Below are 16,886 nucleotides of genomic sequence, written 5' to 3'. Positions count from 1 at the left end.
GATCATCATGACCATCACGATGGTGGCTCCGAATCCCAACCCAAACCCGGGTGGTTATAAGGGCAGCCCTTAACTCCGACCTAAGGTAGGACGGGGCCTTCCCCACGACACGAACTTGGGCATCGCTGAGCGCGAGAAACCTGTAATCAGGTGTTACGACCCATACATGCCCTTCCGGGTCAGATTTACAGGCGGCAAGCCCCTCGGCAACCAATTCATGTGGTTCCCGGTGCAGCTCGCGGTGTTTACGTATGGGGGCAAGTATGGAGATCAAGGAGGGGGCCTATGAGGATACGTGGGCAACCAAGTATGACGGGCGTGTTAAGAGGTTGGTAGATATCTAGTGACGGGTTAAGAGACGCGTGGACGGTTGAAGGAGAGCCGTGTGCGGATGGGAGCGTGGAAAGTTGGCGGGCCGGAAGTACGGTTGTCGTTACCCCCGGATATTAGTAAGACCGACCCGACCAGAGGTGTGGCAAGGGTGGGGCCACTGGGTCGGCCAGCTCTCACCCGGACCGCACCCCATCAACCGCCAGGACATCAAGCACGGGCCGAGAGTTCAAGCACCGGTAGATCCCTAGGTGCAACCGGAGTGATCGAAACCATGACAGGGACAAGACAGGACGGAACGACTCTCCGGAGAGTGGTCGCTGGAGATGCTGCCAAGAAGAAAACTTAGAGCCGAGTCACTGCCTCCTTGCGCAGCGCTGTGCTGTAGCCATCCAAGGACCGTCGGGCCTGAAGGATATCCGCAAGGTCGTTCGTTGACCGTCTCGGAAATCCCGGGCCGTGGTGGGTGTCAGTCGAGTCCCCGCCCAACTCCGTCACAAGCTTGCGCGCGAGCAACGCCGGACCGAAAGGACCGTGTTCGAAGAACGAATTCCGAATTGACCTGTATATCATGCAGTGGTATGACTCCCTAGCACGCCGCAGCCAGAAATGCAAGCCTGCCGATCCAGCCCGAGCCTTTTGCGGCCCTCTTCCTGTCCTTCTCATCCGTCCCTCGAAATTCCGCATGCCAATGACCCATCGCTCCCGCGAGAAACCCTCTCACATCACAACACCAGAGTTGCTGGCAATACGGGGCCAGAGCTCAGCGGCCTCCTTCCCGACGGGGCCGGTGATGGCGGAGCCCTTCATCTCACCCTTGGGGTTGACAATCTGCACCATGTTAGACCAACCGACATGACAGGGGGGAATACGGTATGACAGGCTTGAGCAGTGCTCGCACACGAGAGCCCTGCTCTTGCCTGCAACCTGCCAAAGCACATACCACACCAGCGTTGTCCTCAAAGTAGAGGAAGACGCCGTCGAAGCGCTTCCAGGGCTTGGCCTGGCGGACGATGACTGCCGGGTGGACCTTCTTCCGGAGCTCGGGCTTTCCCTTCTTAACCGTCGCCATCACCATGTCGCCAACACCGCCGGCGGGCAGCCTGTTCAGGCGGGCACCGATGCCCTTGACTGAGATAATGTAGAGGTTTCGCGCACCCGAGTTGTCCGCGCAGTTCATGATAGCACCACTACCCCCCCGTTAGCGACAAAATCCCCTGTGTCCAACATCCTCTCAATTCGGATCGGGTTCGTTGTTCGGAGATCGTTTTTTCGGGCTTGGAGAACGGAATCGCACGTACACGGGAAGACCGAGGGTCATCTTCACCTTCCCACCAGGGGCACCACGTCTGTTGGCCGAGGTTAGCGGACACAAATGTAGCGTTATTTCGGCGATTTCTCAACAGCTGCCGCTCGAAGTCGACCGCCGCTCCCCAAGTTTTCCGCAGTGGCTTGACCGTCCACCCACAACTTCCCCTCCATTGCGAAATTTCTGGCAGCACTGAAGAGCGGCGGTTCGGAATTCGGCGGTAGTTGTCGGGAATCGCACGAGAAGCAGTAGGACGGTATGGACTCACGAAAGCTTGGCCATTGTGAATGTGGTTGCGGAAATGCGACTTGACGATGGGGAGTCGAAATTTCGGGAAACGAAAAAGGCACCTGAATAATTGACGGCGATTCGCGATAATTTTTGGTGTGGGCCGAAAACCCTACCAAAGTCTGTGAGCGGTCACGTGAGAATTTTGGTGCCCGAGAAGGCCAGTACCCTAACCCTGTAAATGAGAGGCATTTTATTTCTGAGCACAAGGCACGCTCTTGGCAGGCACTTGGCAGGCTCGCATGACCCAGTGGGTCATTTGCGCTGCGGCAAGCTCCCAACGACACGCAGTTCGCCTTTGGCCTGACGGCTCGCGCTGTGAGCCTCGACATACTGGAGCGGCCGGTAAACTGGATCCCACATCTGCTCCATAATCCATTCATCCAGCTCTTTTTCATCCTTTGGGATGCCTTCTTCCGTCGCTACCCCTTCCTCCACGGCAGCTTGAATCACCTCCCGCGCAACTCTGACGCTCACCTCGCGCACTTTGTCAACTCCTGGCAACAGTGGTGCTGTATCGTCTGCCAGCGCTGGGCTGTGTCTCACCACGCCATTCACTGCCGCAATCAGCATCTTATCGGTGACAAGTCTGGCCCGACACAACACGCTCCCAAGCCCTATGCCGGGAAAAACGACACTGTTGTTGCATTCGGCCACCTCGATCTGCACTTCCTTGCCGTCCGGCCCCCATGGACCTTTGACGGGTTTGAACGGGCTGCCCGTGGCCACGAGCGCCTTCCCGTTCGTCCATGAGAACAAGTCGGCTGGGGCTGCTTCATGCAGTCTCGTGGGGTTGGACAACGGGAGGATGAGGGGCCGCTCGACATGGGCTGCCATCCCACGGACGATCTCCTCCGTGAACGCCTTTGGCACCGTGGATGTACCGACCAGCACATTCGGCTTGACCTCCTTGACCACTCCCAACAGGTCTGTTTTCTTATCGGTCCAATCTTCTGACCTGGCGTAGGTTTTTTGGGCATCGGAGAGCCTCTCGACTTGGTTCGTCAAAAGCCCGGGTTTGTCAATGAGCCTCACCGACGGGATTCACGTTAGCGCGGACACAAGGCCGGGCACGAGGAGAACGCACCATATCTGCCGTGCGGCTTCCTCCTTAGTGATGCCCCGCTCGGTCGCGATGGCGTCGCGGACTTGATCTGCGATACCGACACCGGCCGTCCCTCCACCAAACACAACCATGCGAAGGTCACCCAACTTCGTCTTCGAGACGTGCAGGCCGGCGAATATGGCGGCCAGGGTCACGCACCCGGTTCCTTGGACGTCATCGTTGAAGCAGGGAATGTCTGGCCGCCACCGATCGAGGAGTCGCCGTGCTTCTCCGTGTTAGCTTTGGTCTACACACAAGGTACTGCGACTCTCACCGTTGTGAAAGCCAAAATCTTCAAAGTGTATGTACGCCCTTGGGTATAGCTCCCGGGCGGACTTGACGAAGGTTTCCACGAGGTTGTCATATTTCTTACCCCGGACCCGCTTCTCTCTGAGGCCTAGGTACAGCGGGTCGTTCAAGAGGGTCTCATTGTCGGTGCCACAATCCAAGACGACAGGCAGCACCCGATTCGGGTGAATGCCCGCGCAGAGGGTCATGAGGGCCAGTTTGGCCACGGATATCAGGATGCCCCCGCATCCCTGATCTCCAATGCCGAGTATCTCCTCGCCGTCTAGTTTGGTTAGTTGATACCTACCACCTCGACCGAGCTCGGGGATGAAATGTCGCACCTGTCACAACAATGTAGTCGATATCATCGGGCATCCCCCACAACGATAAATCGTGATGCACCCTTTCGCTGTCGTGCACGTTTAAGAACACGCCTTGCGGCCTTCTAAACAGCCGCGAGAAATTCTCAATGGCGTCCCCTTCGGTGGGCGTGTAGACAACGCTGAACATCTCGTCGAGATGGTCCAGCAGCAACTACGTGTGCTAACGTGTCAACCCCCGCGCTCACTGGATTCCCCGGAACCGCGCTACGAAACATCAACGACGCACCTTGAAGTAGAGCACTTCATTTTGCTCCTTCATGGACATCAGAAAGGTGTTCTTGGCAAGATCGTCCGGTCGCGCGGAGTACTGCTCGTATGCGCGCTGCACTTGCTGATCCAACGTCTGGATGCTCTGCGGTAACAAACCCGACAGCTCAAAGTCGCGGCGTTCCTCCTTTGTGAAGGCAGACCCCTTGTTGAAGTATGAGTGGTTTAGGAGAACAGTGCCTTTAAGAGCACATTTTAGTGGGCCGCTCGTGCTGAGGGGCAAGTGCCCAAATTTGGGCTTGGGGCGGTCGTGCTCATGATCCAGTTGCGGAGACATGGTTGTTGGCTAGTCGCATTACTCGGATAATGAGTCTCCTCACTGTTGCTGACTGGGTTCTTCGCTGGACTCACCTCAGCTGGGAAAGGGGCTGGCTCGCTGGTGGGGGTTCACTGGTCCGAAGCCGAAAACCGGATGACGTCGTGCATTGGACCCACCACCGACTGACAGGCCCCACAATTCGCCGTTCCACGGACCGACCGACCACCGGTACTTCGGAGGAGAAAGTTCAAAGGTTTCATTTCCAATCTATGGTTATCAACAACGGGACTGGATGCATCAAATGATTCGTGTCGGATTGGGCCTGATTGGACTAAGGTATTCTATAATCGCCATCACAGTTCATTTTCCCTTCAATGTTCGACCGCCACTGTCTTGCACCGCGGGCACGGGCGAGCGAATCATGTCCATATCGGGAAGCCCACGTCAACCCTTGGTAGGCCAAACATCGAACAGGTGAAGACAATCCGGTGTATGTAGAACAACATACTGCCGGCGAACACAGTCTTTTATGTACCTTTTTGTAAACACTCAAACCACCGGAGATGGTTTATATTTGAAGTTAAGCCGTCGTCTTGACCGGCACCAACTCCGTTCGTTCAACTTCATTGTCCGCCCACGGTACCGGCACATCCACCTCGTCACCACCGCACCTCTCATCGTTAATATAATCTTCCCCATCCTTCGTTGTACGAGAGATCCAGTAATTAACAACTAACTCGAATAACATTCACTCCCCAGCAACTCTAGCAACATGGCTACCTTCGAGTCGGGGGTGATCAACACCACCACCCCCATATCTACTCCTGCCATCATCATCACCGACACCATCGCCAGCGGTGTGGATGAGGCGGAGCCAGCAACCAGCGTCGTCGACGACTCTGACAGCGACAACAGCGTCGCCAACATGGTGACGAACAGGACGAGCATTCCCGCCGACGTCATCATCACCACGCGGGTGACGTTTGGGACTGCCACAAAAGATCGAAGGGCATTTTTGAGGAATGTAACCGAAAGAATCACCGCAAGCATCACCGAAAGCATCACCCAAAGCATCTCCGAAAACGCCATCGAAAGCCCTGCCGGCAGCCCCGCCGCAAGCTTCACCGAAGGCATGTTGCTTGACATCGAGAGCATGGCCGAGAGCATCATCGAAAGCCTCCCCGACAGCCCCATCGAAAGCATCCCCGGAAGACCCACCGACAGTGCCAGCGAAAACAAGATTGCACTCCGCAACTGTATGTGTGGTGGCGGCACTGTTGTACCTTCAGAGCACACCCACGACCGCGTTTACCTCGTCACCTACATGACCACCGACCTACCCCACCACGCCATCTGCGTGGAAACCAACCCGGAGAATCCCTCGACTGACTGGGGCCGGTTGTTCCAGGTGAACGGCAACCTGTACGAGGGCATGTACCACGAGTTCAAGCCGTGCCAGCACCCGTTTCGGTCCCTGACGGGCCACACCATGAAGCACATTGGCTGGGTGCGGCGCGGCGGCGGCGCGAGGGTGGACGAGGTGTGCGGGCTCGTCCCCGCGCCCGCCAAGCAGTGGGACGACCGGCTGAAACGCATCGACCCGGACGCCCCCGTCCGCCACTGCCAGCACTGGGTCGTCGACGCCGTCGCCGCGCTCGGCGAGTCCGGGGTCCTGCAGCCTCGGAGGGCCTGGGATGACGGGAGCGTTCTTGTCCGGCGTGGCGCGTTATATAGTGACCGGGAAAGGTCGGCATACGGACAGGGGCTTCGGCTCCCTGTGCAGTTCTGCTGACGGGGGGTAGGAGGAAGTGGAAGGGGAGGCAATGTAGAATGGGGAAAATGCGGTGTCGAGTGAAATGGGATGATCGTAGAAATGACACTCATGAGGATGGAGAATGTGATGAGTGTGAACTTAAGGTGCCTAAAGCGAATGTTAGAAAATGTTCAAGTTACCAATACCTCGGACCTCCCTTTTTCGAAGAACATCAAATTGAACCCTCCTTTTCACCCCCACTCCGTTGCATCATGTTCAGCTCTGTTGTCCACATAGTATCAGCGCATTCATCACTGCCTACTAAGACTCTGTTCTAGGCTTCAATGGGAAAGCCACAAAATGGAGCTTATAGTCTTTGACGTATTGCATTGTATGTAAGTCCGGCCGTCAATCCACGAGTGCTTATAAGAACACAAAGGTTACCTTGACTGTATCGTATGGGGTTACCTTACTGTAAGCAAGCTCGCAACCCACTCGCCCCCACAACTGTGGCAGCTACTTACAAGTTACAACCCTCGCAACCACGACCCTCGCACCAACAATTACAAGGTACCTAGGTACCCAAGGAAAGCTGCCGCAGCCGACGACCGAGCCCGAGTCGGCCGATGAACCAGGCTCTCCTAGTCCTGGGGCTGGAGACAACTAAAAGGGAGTAAGTTCACGGCCGGAAGCTGTCGACGGTACTAGCGCAGTAGGTCGTAATCCATAGGAAATGGCTGGTCGCCTTGGCTTTTATCTAGTGCTTGGCGAGGGCGGTCGTCAGCCTGGTTAGGTAGGTGGTTGGATGGATAGTGGCTAATAGATGGTGGCTGGCTGGCTGGTGGCTAATGGGTGGTGGTGGCTGGCTGGACGGTGGCTAATGGGTGGTGGTGGCTGGACGGTGGCTAATGGGTGGTAGTGGCTGTATAGATGTGGCTGGCTGGAAGGTGGCTGATCGATAGTGGCTGGATGGATGGTGGCTAATGGGTAGTAGTGGCTGGATGGAAGGTAGCTGGATGGAATGCGGCTGGCTGGAAGGTGGCTGGCTGGAAGGTGGCTGGCTGGAAGGTGGCTGGCTGGAAGGTCCGCAAAATCTCACAACCACCAAACACCACCATATCAGCACAATTTAATGACGCTTATCCAATTCAAGAATATTTCATAATCAGAGGAAGATGTTGGTAAATTGAATGGGTTCATTTCTAGAAGAATCGCGAGAGAAAACGGGCATAAACTCCCCTCTGCCATTTTTTTGTCACCCACTTTTGGATGGGTGGTGAATGGGTGGTGGCTGATTGGTGGTGGCTAGGCTGTGGCTGATGGACGGCGGCTGACGGATGGTGGCTGGGCTCACGAGGCTTTAGCCGTGCCACAGTCATTGGCATTTTATACGTTATCTTCGTATTTGCCGGTTCAACCTCTCAATGCTCCACGGTGACAGCCCGACAGCTTACCTTGTAAAATCGTGGTGCTCCTCCCTGGTGAAGGCGAAGGCCCTTGAAGCGCGCGTCGTTGAGGATGCCAAGAGGATGGTGTTTGAAGGGAAAGGGCCACGCTGTGGGCGGGGTGCCTTGGCAAGCTTGGGTGCCAAGGGTGCCCAGACAAATCCATGGGTGGGGGGTTTCAGTTTTCTTCAGCAGGTCAATTCGACAAATCCGTGGCACCGCCTGTCAGTTTCCCTCTGTTTGGCCTCTGTCCGGTTCCATTGCCGATCCTTTTCTGAAGGTGTCTAATTTAGGCTTGGATGGGTGGAACCTGTTCGCGTCGGGCGGCTGTGGGCTTCAGTCAATTGAGTTTCTTGTATTTCCATTGTGCGGTCCCTCACCGGCTGGCTGAAGCTGGGATCATGGGATGACGTACTTCGTATTCCGTTCGGTCCAGGTCGGCAGGACAGAGGGTCCATCTCGTGCCCAACGAAGGGGAATCCAGCGAGCCGGCTTGGGCAACTCAACTGTCGTTCACCAGACACGTGCCAGTGCCAGAGTACACCAAACCCAGATTGGATTAGGTAGCCGAGCTGACAGGGACAGGGGCTGCGATCACCCCGTTGTTTGTTCCTCAGCCTTCGATCACAGAGTCTGGGCTCCCTGGCTTCCTTCCAACCCACCCCGGGATGGCACCCCCGCCGATCGGCTGGGAGATGAGACCCCCTGCTTGCATCGCGTCGTCCACGTTGGTGGTGATCGTCTGCGCGCGAGCCAGCAACTTTTGCTTGACCGAGTCGCCGTCCACCAGGTGAAAGCTGTCGGATAGCTACTCTCCTGCTCTCGCCGGGAGGCCACCTCCTTGATCATGCCCAAAGACGCCTCGAGAGCGGGGAGAATTGGAACGTCAAGTACGGTATCACAGTGCTGCGTCAAAGTCCCCCTGGAGTTGAAGTTGACGCCTTGCGATGAGAAAGAATCTCAACTGGGTCGAGTTGGTTCACCTACTGCGGACATGATTGGGAAGGGAGGGAATTTGAACCTTTTCCCTCCTCCTTCGTTTTTGTCGTCGGTGGCACCACCTCTTTGGGTCTTCTCCTGCTACCTTACCTAATTGGGCCTGTGGCCTGTTTGGGACCTGCCTTCAGCGGAGGAGCCGCCTGTGGGGAAGGCACTTCAGTGGATCGGCCCGCTGCTGATCGCGCAGACCCCTGACCAGACTCCCGGCCGTTTAATGAATCGAGACTCATGGGCGAACTGACACCCAACTTCACACCAACAACATTCGCAAAATATATCCAAATTTGATGATTCGACTTGCAAAATAATAGCCAGTCACTCTTCCATCCAATATCCAAAGGACTTTGAAGTCTGAGAAGACTTAGTCGACCCATCTGTTAATCGATCTTGGCTAACTGCCCAAAACAAAAATTGGTGTGGGAGATGTGCCCGGGGGTTGGGTACCCAATTAAACTGCCGGGGGGGGGAACCTGCAGCCTTATCACACCTCACCGCAACAGCAAAAGTGAGACACCAAAAAAATGACCTGCGTCAGTCCAACGGACTTCAAGGGTTGTTCTAGATTCTCCAATCCCCGGAGACTTTTTGGTTGGTCTCAATGCCCACCGTGTGTTCAAGATCAAAGTCAAGCCAATGGCCCCGGGAGTACAGACAAACAAAACTGGCTGTTCGCCCAAAGCAACCGTCACCTACCTAACTATTCTAAAATGGAAAGCAAACGGAATGAAGGTGGAGCAACCATAAACTTGCGCCGGCGGTGATGAAAAGAACGGCGGCTTCCATCGCCACGCCGCCTCTTACCCCTCGCGGCTCGGGCAATCATGGAGGGGCACCGAGCATGGGGGGGCGGGCGCCGAGCGGCACCGAGCATGGAGGGGCAAGAGGGGCTCCCGCAGTCGTAAATCGTTTTTGAGACAGCTTCTTTCTTGGCTGGGCATGAATTTCGGCCTGCTAGCGGCGGCAGACTGAGACATTCTCCACCATGGTACTCAGCCTTTCCCTTCCGCCAATCACGTATGTGCATACAAACGGGAAATGCACCCCCTGCCCCGGCCCCTGGGCAACCTCCACGCAGAGAGGGATCTCATATTGACTTCACGTCCTTCCCAGCTTCGACCCCCGATGGCGACATGGTTGAAGATTTGAGAAATTGAACGGTTCATCCAGAAAAATTGATCAATAGTGAAACCGTGGGAGACTGCTGGCTACCTTACCTTAGGTAGTCGTATAGTTTTTCCCATGGGGGGCCTTTTGGTGGGTGGCTTGCAAGTAGCCCAGTGGATCAGGACTGAGTGACGCGGGCGGCTGCCTGCATCGACGGTTGTCATTTAGGGGCTTGAACGGATTTGTCGGCACGTCCTGGTTCTTGCCGACATTCTGCATGATGATCTATCGTTCAATTTGATGGCGGTGAGCTTCTGTCAGTTTGTTGACAGCTTTCTTTGTCTGCCAGCTTGTGACGAGACTCAACCGAGAGGACAATTTCACACATGCGAACATGGACTCAACCCGCCCTCCACCTCTCGTCTCGACTATAACATCCTCTCTGACTTCCTCCCATCCTGCCATCAACTCTTCCTCATCTTTTCATCAAATCTCCTATCTTGACATCCAATTCTTTATCGCCATCGCCAACCTAACTGCGAAGTTGGGTTCACACCACAAAGCTTCAACAGCTTCAACAACACCAGCAACATGGCAACCACCGGTAACCACGTGACGATCAACGGGAACGGCACCACAAGCTTCACCACTAAGATCTTGGTCCCCGTGTCGACCCCCGTAGCGCCCCCCGCTTCGACTCCGGCGTCAACTCCCGTGTCCACCCCCGCGTCGGCCCCTGTGTAGACCCCCGCTTTGACTCCGGTGTCGACCCCCGTGTCGGCCCCGGTGTCGGTCCCTGTGTCGACCCCCGTGTCGGCCGCTGTGTCGACCCCCATGTTGGCCCCTGTGTTGGCCCCTGTGTTGACCCCCGCTTTGACTCCGGCGTCGACTCCCGTGTCGGCGCCCGTGTCGGCGCCCGTGTCGACCGCCTCTTTGACGCCGGCGTCGACCCCCGTGTCGGCCCCTGTGTCGGCGCCCGTGTCACCCCCCGTTTTGACTCCAGCTTCGACCCCCGTATCGACCCCCGCTGCGACTCTAGGGTCGGCCTTGGCGTCGGCCTTCGTGTCGGCCTTTGTGTCGCCCCCCGTGCCGACCCCCGCTTTGACTCCGACGTCTACTCCCGCATCGACACCCGTTTCAACTCCGGCGTCAACCCCCCCGTCGAGCCCCCATCCGACCCCCCGTCCAATCCCTTCTCTCGACATCAACGCCAACAACACCACCACCGGCACTCCCGATGAGCCTTCCGAGCAAACCCACTACCGCGCTTACCTAGCCACCGCTTTCGAACGCGATCTGCTCCAACACTTCATCTGGGTGGAAAACAATCACGCGTACGGTGTTGACGGCAACCACCATGGAATGAAGCACTATTCCCACACTTGTTGTGATCCCTTCGCCGACACGAGCGGCCAAACCAAGCAGCACATTGGTTGGGTGCGGCGCCAGGACAACGAGATGATCAGGGAGGCGTGTCGATCTGTCGCCCCGCCCGGACGGCATCGTTTACCGGTCGGACGGCATCTAGTAGCGCCGTCGAGGAGCGTGGTCACGGCCAGACAAGGGGGGGTCACAAGGGAAGGAAGGAAGACATGGGGGAAAATGGTTCGGTTTTCGATTCGGGTTGAGAGAGATTTATGGCAGGGGCGCCGAGTGGAAGGTTGATAGCATCATAGACTGACAGGCAACGAATGGCATGACTCTGAAAACTTTTGCGCAGAACCCATCACCAGTGATCAGCTCTTGCGGCAGCGCCGACAATCCAGCCTTCGCCATCCCACTTCCATTCTTATAGGCTTCGAAAATGCATTGACATCGCAGCTCTGAAGTGCATCATCCAACCATACTCGGTAGTATAATGGGAGTCGAAAACATTTGGAATCCACTCGCATAAGTCGTCCTCGAAGCTGAGGAACAACATGGTAGTGCAATATTCCCAGAAAGTTGGGCACCACCCTGAATATTCCCAGTCGATGATTACCACGCTCTTATCGTCATCTCGAACCATGACGTTTGAAGGGTTGAAGTCGCCGTGGGTGAAAGTGGGGCTGTGGCCGCTGAAGGCGCGATGGTATTGGCGACGGATGTGAGGCGAGAAGAACGGACGGCCTTGTGACACTTCATAGTCGATTGTTTGTCGGTAACACTTCCACAAGGCTTCAACCCACTCCTCTTCGGTCTCTTTCGGCGCTACGATGGTGCTGTCGGGCTGATCGTCAGGCTTAGTCACCGCTGTAAAGTAGGGGTCCAAAATCGGCTGCCGCCAGAGTCCACCGTAGTAGCCCTGCCCCGGGATTGCGCGTAAGCTGACCAGTTGGTCCCGGAGCTGTGACATTATAGCATCTTTCTCTTTGTGATCAAGGCGAAACCAAATGCTTGAGAGATTCTTGCCGGGGATGTACTCTTGGACGAGGAAGTTCAATTTGGTTGTCTCGTCGTGGTAGATGGCATAAACTGTCGGCACACGGACGCGGCTGGATTGCTGGACGAAAAGCTGATTCTCACCCTCCCGAAGGCGGGTACTCTCCTTCCCATACTTGACGGCGAAGTGGTCGTTCACACGGACTACTTTGTTGGTGCTGCGCGGGTCTGATATAACCTCCTTTGACGCGAGGATTTCGGCTACCGAAGGCAGGTCCACGCCCGCAGGGAGGCTTGAGCGGGGGCAATAATAGGGGAGTGTACAGCGGGAAGTCATGATTGCGGCTGGTTTCAATGTTGTTTCAATGCTGGTTTCCAGGGTTGCTGAGATGTTGTCTGTCGGTTTTGAACTGCTCGGACTATTTCACGAGATGGACATCATGGGTCGGCGACCTCTGTTTTATAGCCAGAGTCCGCCCATCCATCGGCTTGTGTTGTTCGCGGCATGAGCAATGTAGACTACGTAGACACGGCAGTTACGGTATGGTTGTGAACGGTGAGAACCTGACCAGCGGGACTTATCATCTTTGTGGTCGTCTGACCATGTTTTTGTCTATGGACAATGAAGTTCTCACTGGAATGTCGGGAAACTTGGAGCCTCGTATCTGTGGTACCTGTGCGTAGAGAACAGCCAGACGCGAGGACTATGATGGCCCAAAATGAAGAATTATTCTTGCAGCGACTTCAGGGGGAAACAAGTGCTTCCCTCTGCCCACCACCAGCCCCTTCCGAGACCCCACACAAGACGTGTCGAGAAGAGAAGGCTCTCTAAGGAGAGGCTCACCAAGAGATCCGTTTCCGGATCAGAGTGACTGGGTGTGAGTTTCTGCGGTAGGAAAAGGGGACCCGAGGGTCGATCTGTCGGTCGATATTTCGCGCCGTAGACGGGACGACGTTTGGAACTGAAGGAGACGCGCGCTTGCGCGATGGGCCTACTTGTGTCCAATGTTGCTTAGCATTCTCCAAAAACAAGAGGGTATTGGACCGTCAGAACCGGAATGGAGAGGCAAGAATACAAAATGCAAATCCAAGCTCAGCACAAGACCGAGATACCAGCATCACAGGTTCCCTGGTAACTTTTCATCGTGGGAGTGGAACAATCCAAGTGCGAAGTTTTTTACTCGCTTGTGGTCTTCTGGGGTTGAGGTGGGGCGCATTCAAAATGGGCACGCCTGCCCCACCCCCATTGGGGTGCTGTGGCGTGTGGGGCTCGGAATCTTGCTGATGGGGTGCGGGGTAATTGAGTGTCGCGGTCAGAGCCCGAAGACACGGCCAACGCGCAAGGGAGGGGATGGTTCTACCATCCCGAATCACCTGGCCTATTCGTCGTGTTCGTGGGACATGGCCGGAGGCGTCAGCAGAGAAACAGGTTGGCGGTATTCGTTATGTCCATTTATTTTTGACTAACGCTGGTGGGCTGAAACTCCTTGGTGGCTTCCACCCAACCAGACAATGGTCTGGAGAAGAACGTGACATCCGAAATGGAAGTTAATCACAGCCAGTTTAGCACTTGACGATCAAAACAGCCCGCAGACACCCACCACGGCGGCGACAACAACCGCTGTCCCGAGCCAACCCGGCCGAACACTGCACGCCGCATCCTCGCCACCCGCCCCAGCAACCCGGACACGCTGCACCAGCCGGTCCCCCAAGCCCTCAATACTCTTCTCGAACGCGTCGAAATCGGCAGCGTCCCAAGCAGCCCCCTCCGGCCCCGGCACCGCCTCGTCGCCCGTAAACCCCACAAACAACACCGCGTCCTCGTCGATCCCATTCCCCCCCGTCACCCCGCGACCCCCACACGCCGTGGCCAGCGCCAGCGACCCCTCCCCGACCATGGGCTTCTCGTCGTCATCGCCGTTCGTGTCCCCCCACACCCCATACACCAGCCTCCGGTCGGGGCACACCACCGCCATCACACTAAGCGGCCGCATCCCGTGCGCCGACGGGTCGAACGCGCGCCAGCCCGCGCGGCCGCGCGTGCCGCGGGCGTTGCCGAACACCACGTACGGGTGCACGTAGGGGTTGAGGTCGGCGGTGGCGTTGCCGTGGCCGTAGCCTGCTAGTGTGTCGCGGAAGGAGGTGGCGCCCTGCAGGTCGGGGCTGAGCTCGCGCCGGCAGCGGCCGTCGTCGCTGGGCCCGCCGACCGTGCCGTCACAGTCGACGTCGAGGTTGGCGAGCGCGCCGTTGGCGCCCTGCAGGTAGATGATGCCGGAGGTGGCGAGGTGGTCGCCGCAGTAGGCGAAGTCTGGGGGGTTGGGTTAGTGGGTGGGTTGGGGGTGGTGTTGGAATTGGGAGGAGGAGGAGGAGGAGGAGGAGGAAGAGGAGGAGGGGATGCACGCACCATTCGGACCGTTGTCACGGCTGTAGAAACCTGTTGCCAACGCGTTGGAACAGTGGCCCTTGGCGCGTACCGCGTCGTAGAAGTTCAGCAGGTTTTCCGGGGCACGGCGGGCATCGCTGATCATGGCCAGCACGCCGAGGAGAACAGCGAGGATGTGAGAGAAGAATGACGACTGCATTTTAGAGGTCGGTTGTCGTGTGTGTCACGAATGGTTATGGCTTTGTGGTTGTGTTTGGTGGAAGTGGGAAGGGAAGAATTGGCACAATGGCTCGCGTGGACTATGTTATTTTATGAGTGTTGCCTTGCTGGGTGCTGTGGCCTTGACCAAGTCCCCCAGGCCTACAGCCTGTTTCTCGATAACGTTATATAGATACCAAATAGACAGTTCTAGATGCGTCCGTGTGTCCATACTTTATGAGGCCCGTGGGTTCCTCCCCGTGACCTAAAATTAGTGGATCAGCGTCCCTACAGCATGCATTGTGTCCCACACCGACTTACAACGTAGGGATCCCAAAGTCAACTTGGTACTCCCCATCCAGTTCATCTTATCGATACGAAGTAGAGTGAATGTGCTGGTAAGAGACATTGGGAGCAGCCCCAGCGTGGTTGGAGGCAATCGTAGCGTTTATGCGGCAAGCATATTAAGACGATGGCGCGGTGTCCAGTGGCCATGATGTCGGCAACCATATAAGGCTTGGAAGCCGTCAATGAGTCGTACATGTAAGTACCTGGGGGGTATCACGATTTGGCTAAGAATAGATGTACCAGAGTCTACATCGGAGCTCGGGCCTCCCAAGTACCGACATGCCGATGCTGCTCGGCGTGAGACAAAAAGAACATGCCCAGAGAAAGGAACAACCACGGATACAAGGGGATTTATTCCTACACAACAAAACCTCAAAAAGAGATCAAGAAGACCCCGAAATCCTTTGACCGCCGGCGGGAAATCCACAACCTTGCTTGCCGTTCTGGGTATTGGCCTGCGGGCCGGAGCAGATGCCAAAGTTCGCCTCGCCGGTATTGACCAGCGCGCAGCAGCCGGAGCCGCAGTCGGCATCGCTGGTGCACTCGCCCGTGATGAACTGCTTCCCTTGGCCGTTCCCCACATTTCCGGCACCCGAGGGGTCGGGTTTGAGGCCGCTGGGTTGGACGGTACCTCCGGCTTGGCCGTTGTTTTGGTTGCCCCCCCCATTGTTCTGATTGCCTCCTGTGTTGTTCTGGTTGCCTCCGCCATTGTTATTCTGGTTTCCGCCCTGATTTCCGCCTTGATTGCCGGCGCCGCCCGACTCAAAGCCGCAGCCTTGCTTTCCGGCCTGGTTCTGGGCACCGACACCAGAGCAGACGCCGATGGTCTGTCCGCCCTTGGGGAGGGTTGCGCAGCATCCAGAGGCACAGTCGGCCGCGCCGAGGCACTGTCCGCCGATGAACTGCACACCAGCTCCGTTTCCGACGTTTTTGTCGCCGGAAGGGTCCGGAATGCTCTGTCGGGATGAAAGATTGGGGGCTGCTTGGACGGTGGAGATGGCCACTAGCAGGCGTCAGTCATGCAAGCGGCGTCACCAAGACCCGACAGTACTTACGGGCGAGAACGCCGAGGAAGGCAGAGAGCTGAACCATGATAGCGACTATGCTCAACAAACTAGGCGTTGCCCTACAGAGCTGCGCTGCGGATATTGCCGAGAAGAAAAGGCTGTCGGCCAGCGACGGTGAATACCAGGGTGGCGAGGACTTGGGAAAGAAACGACGCCAGGTCGAAGGAAGGAGGCTAGTCACAAATGATGCGGTATTGCTGTGCCAATACTTGGAGGGAGCTCCGGCTGGCGGGAGACTCGAGGTTATTATAGTCCCCCGAGGTGGCGGGCGCCATCATGAAGGCAGTCCCGCGGGGTGAGCATTCGTCTGAGGATGCGCCGACGGGTTTGACAAACGAAGGAATGGATGCCCCTGCTAACCCCGGCTGTCCGTCTATTCTCTGCCGATGGCTCAAACATGCTCTTGGTGTTCGTACGAAGATGGTGGGATGCGATGCGTTTGGTGTTTCAGGCCCCACTGTTAGTGGTGTGGTGATGAATACTGGGATAGCACTATCGCTGCGGGGCAGTCCTGGATCGAACAGAAAAGTCCTTCCCCGGCTCACCCAGGTCGAAAACCTAGGATGCAAATTGGCAACTGGGCCGAGAATACATGGATGGCGCCATAGTTACTCCATGCCTACTTTAGGCCTTCGGCAGGTATGTGCTCATGTGTGTGAGTAGCCCCTCGAGCTCTGGCGGTGCCGGAGTGATGCTCGGGGGCAATCACATGGGCCGAGCTGTCAGGGTCCACCACCTCTGGGAGTTACCCGGGGCTGGTTCGTCGTGTAAACGCTGAGGACCATGGCATTGGGACCAATCCGAGTTATCGGGCTTTGAGACGAACTTGAGGACATGGAACAAAAGTTGAAAGTTGAAACAGGAAGTTGAGCCAAGACCTTCTTTTTTTTGCCTCTGTGGAACAAGGGAAGAAGGGGACCCTGCCTGCCGGCACTTCGCACCCTACCAGCCTTGGCAGGAGCAGGGGAGTATTTTGTCGGTACCCAGGTACCTTACCCC

The 16,886-nt window shown here is 56.6% G+C and overlaps 6 protein-coding genes across 6 annotated transcripts; 2 read left to right on the top strand and 4 right to left on the bottom strand.

The window, feature by feature from the left end:
- Positions 1-1,050: 1,050 nt before the first annotated feature.
- On the bottom strand, positions 1,051-1,921 carry F5144DRAFT_589598 (60S ribosomal protein uL14; the record flags this gene model as incomplete). The annotated part of the gene is made up of 4 exons (XM_066790065.1): positions 1,051-1,161; positions 1,274-1,520; positions 1,632-1,679; positions 1,908-1,921. The coding sequence occupies 4 exons, from the start codon at positions 1,919-1,921 to the stop codon at positions 1,051-1,053; spliced, it is 420 nt and encodes a 139-aa protein (XP_066649659.1).
- A 261-nt stretch (positions 1,922-2,182) lies between these two features.
- Positions 2,183-4,247, bottom strand: F5144DRAFT_589597 (uncharacterized protein; the record flags this gene model as incomplete). Its single annotated transcript, XM_066790064.1, has 5 exons — positions 2,183-2,957; positions 3,015-3,258; positions 3,406-3,630; positions 3,662-3,830; positions 3,930-4,247. The coding sequence occupies 5 exons, from the start codon at positions 4,245-4,247 to the stop codon at positions 2,183-2,185; spliced, it is 1,731 nt and encodes a 576-aa protein (XP_066649658.1).
- A 754-nt stretch (positions 4,248-5,001) lies between these two features.
- Positions 5,002-6,021, top strand: F5144DRAFT_598755 (uncharacterized protein; the record flags this gene model as incomplete). Its single annotated transcript, XM_066790972.1, has 1 exon — positions 5,002-6,021. One exon carries the CDS (start codon positions 5,002-5,004, stop codon positions 6,019-6,021), a length of 1,020 nt encoding a protein of 339 aa, XP_066649657.1.
- Positions 6,022-10,255: 4,234 nt separating this feature from the next.
- F5144DRAFT_84211 (uncharacterized protein) lies at positions 10,256-11,257 on the top strand. Its single transcript, XM_066793462.1, has one exon. It carries the CDS (start codon positions 10,365-10,367, stop codon positions 11,193-11,195), a length of 831 nt encoding a protein of 276 aa, XP_066649656.1. The 5' UTR covers positions 10,256-10,364; the 3' UTR covers positions 11,196-11,257.
- A 62-nt stretch (positions 11,258-11,319) lies between these two features.
- F5144DRAFT_479260 (kinase-like domain-containing protein) lies at positions 11,320-12,228 on the bottom strand (the record flags this gene model as incomplete). Its single annotated transcript, XM_066785149.1, has 2 exons — positions 11,320-11,836; positions 11,933-12,228. 2 exons carry the CDS (start codon positions 12,226-12,228, stop codon positions 11,320-11,322), a joined length of 813 nt encoding a protein of 270 aa, XP_066649655.1.
- A 1,240-nt stretch (positions 12,229-13,468) lies between these two features.
- F5144DRAFT_589593 (fungal chitosanase of glycosyl hydrolase group 75-domain-containing protein) lies at positions 13,469-15,912 on the bottom strand (the record flags this gene model as incomplete). Its single annotated transcript, XM_066790063.1, has 5 exons — positions 13,469-14,199; positions 14,296-14,467; positions 14,944-15,023; positions 15,251-15,823; positions 15,876-15,912. 5 exons carry the CDS (start codon positions 15,910-15,912, stop codon positions 13,469-13,471), a joined length of 1,593 nt encoding a protein of 530 aa, XP_066649654.1.
- Positions 15,913-16,886: the final 974 nt, after the last annotated feature.

This window comes from Chaetomium tenue (assembly GCF_020726465.1).
Source record: "Chaetomium tenue strain MPI-SDFR-AT-0079 chromosome Unknown F5144scaffold_1, whole genome shotgun sequence".
NCBI lineage: Eukaryota > Fungi > Ascomycota > Sordariomycetes > Sordariales > Chaetomiaceae > Chaetomium > Chaetomium tenue.
Note: the sequence above shows the minus strand (reverse complement) of the source record. Positions and strands in the feature narration are given on the sequence as shown.

Excerpts from the sequence above, each read along its gene's own strand:
- F5144DRAFT_84211 (XM_066793462.1), top strand. The coding sequence starts at position 10,365 with ATGTTGGCCCCTGTGTTGGCCCCTGTGTTGACCCCCGCTTTGACTCCG.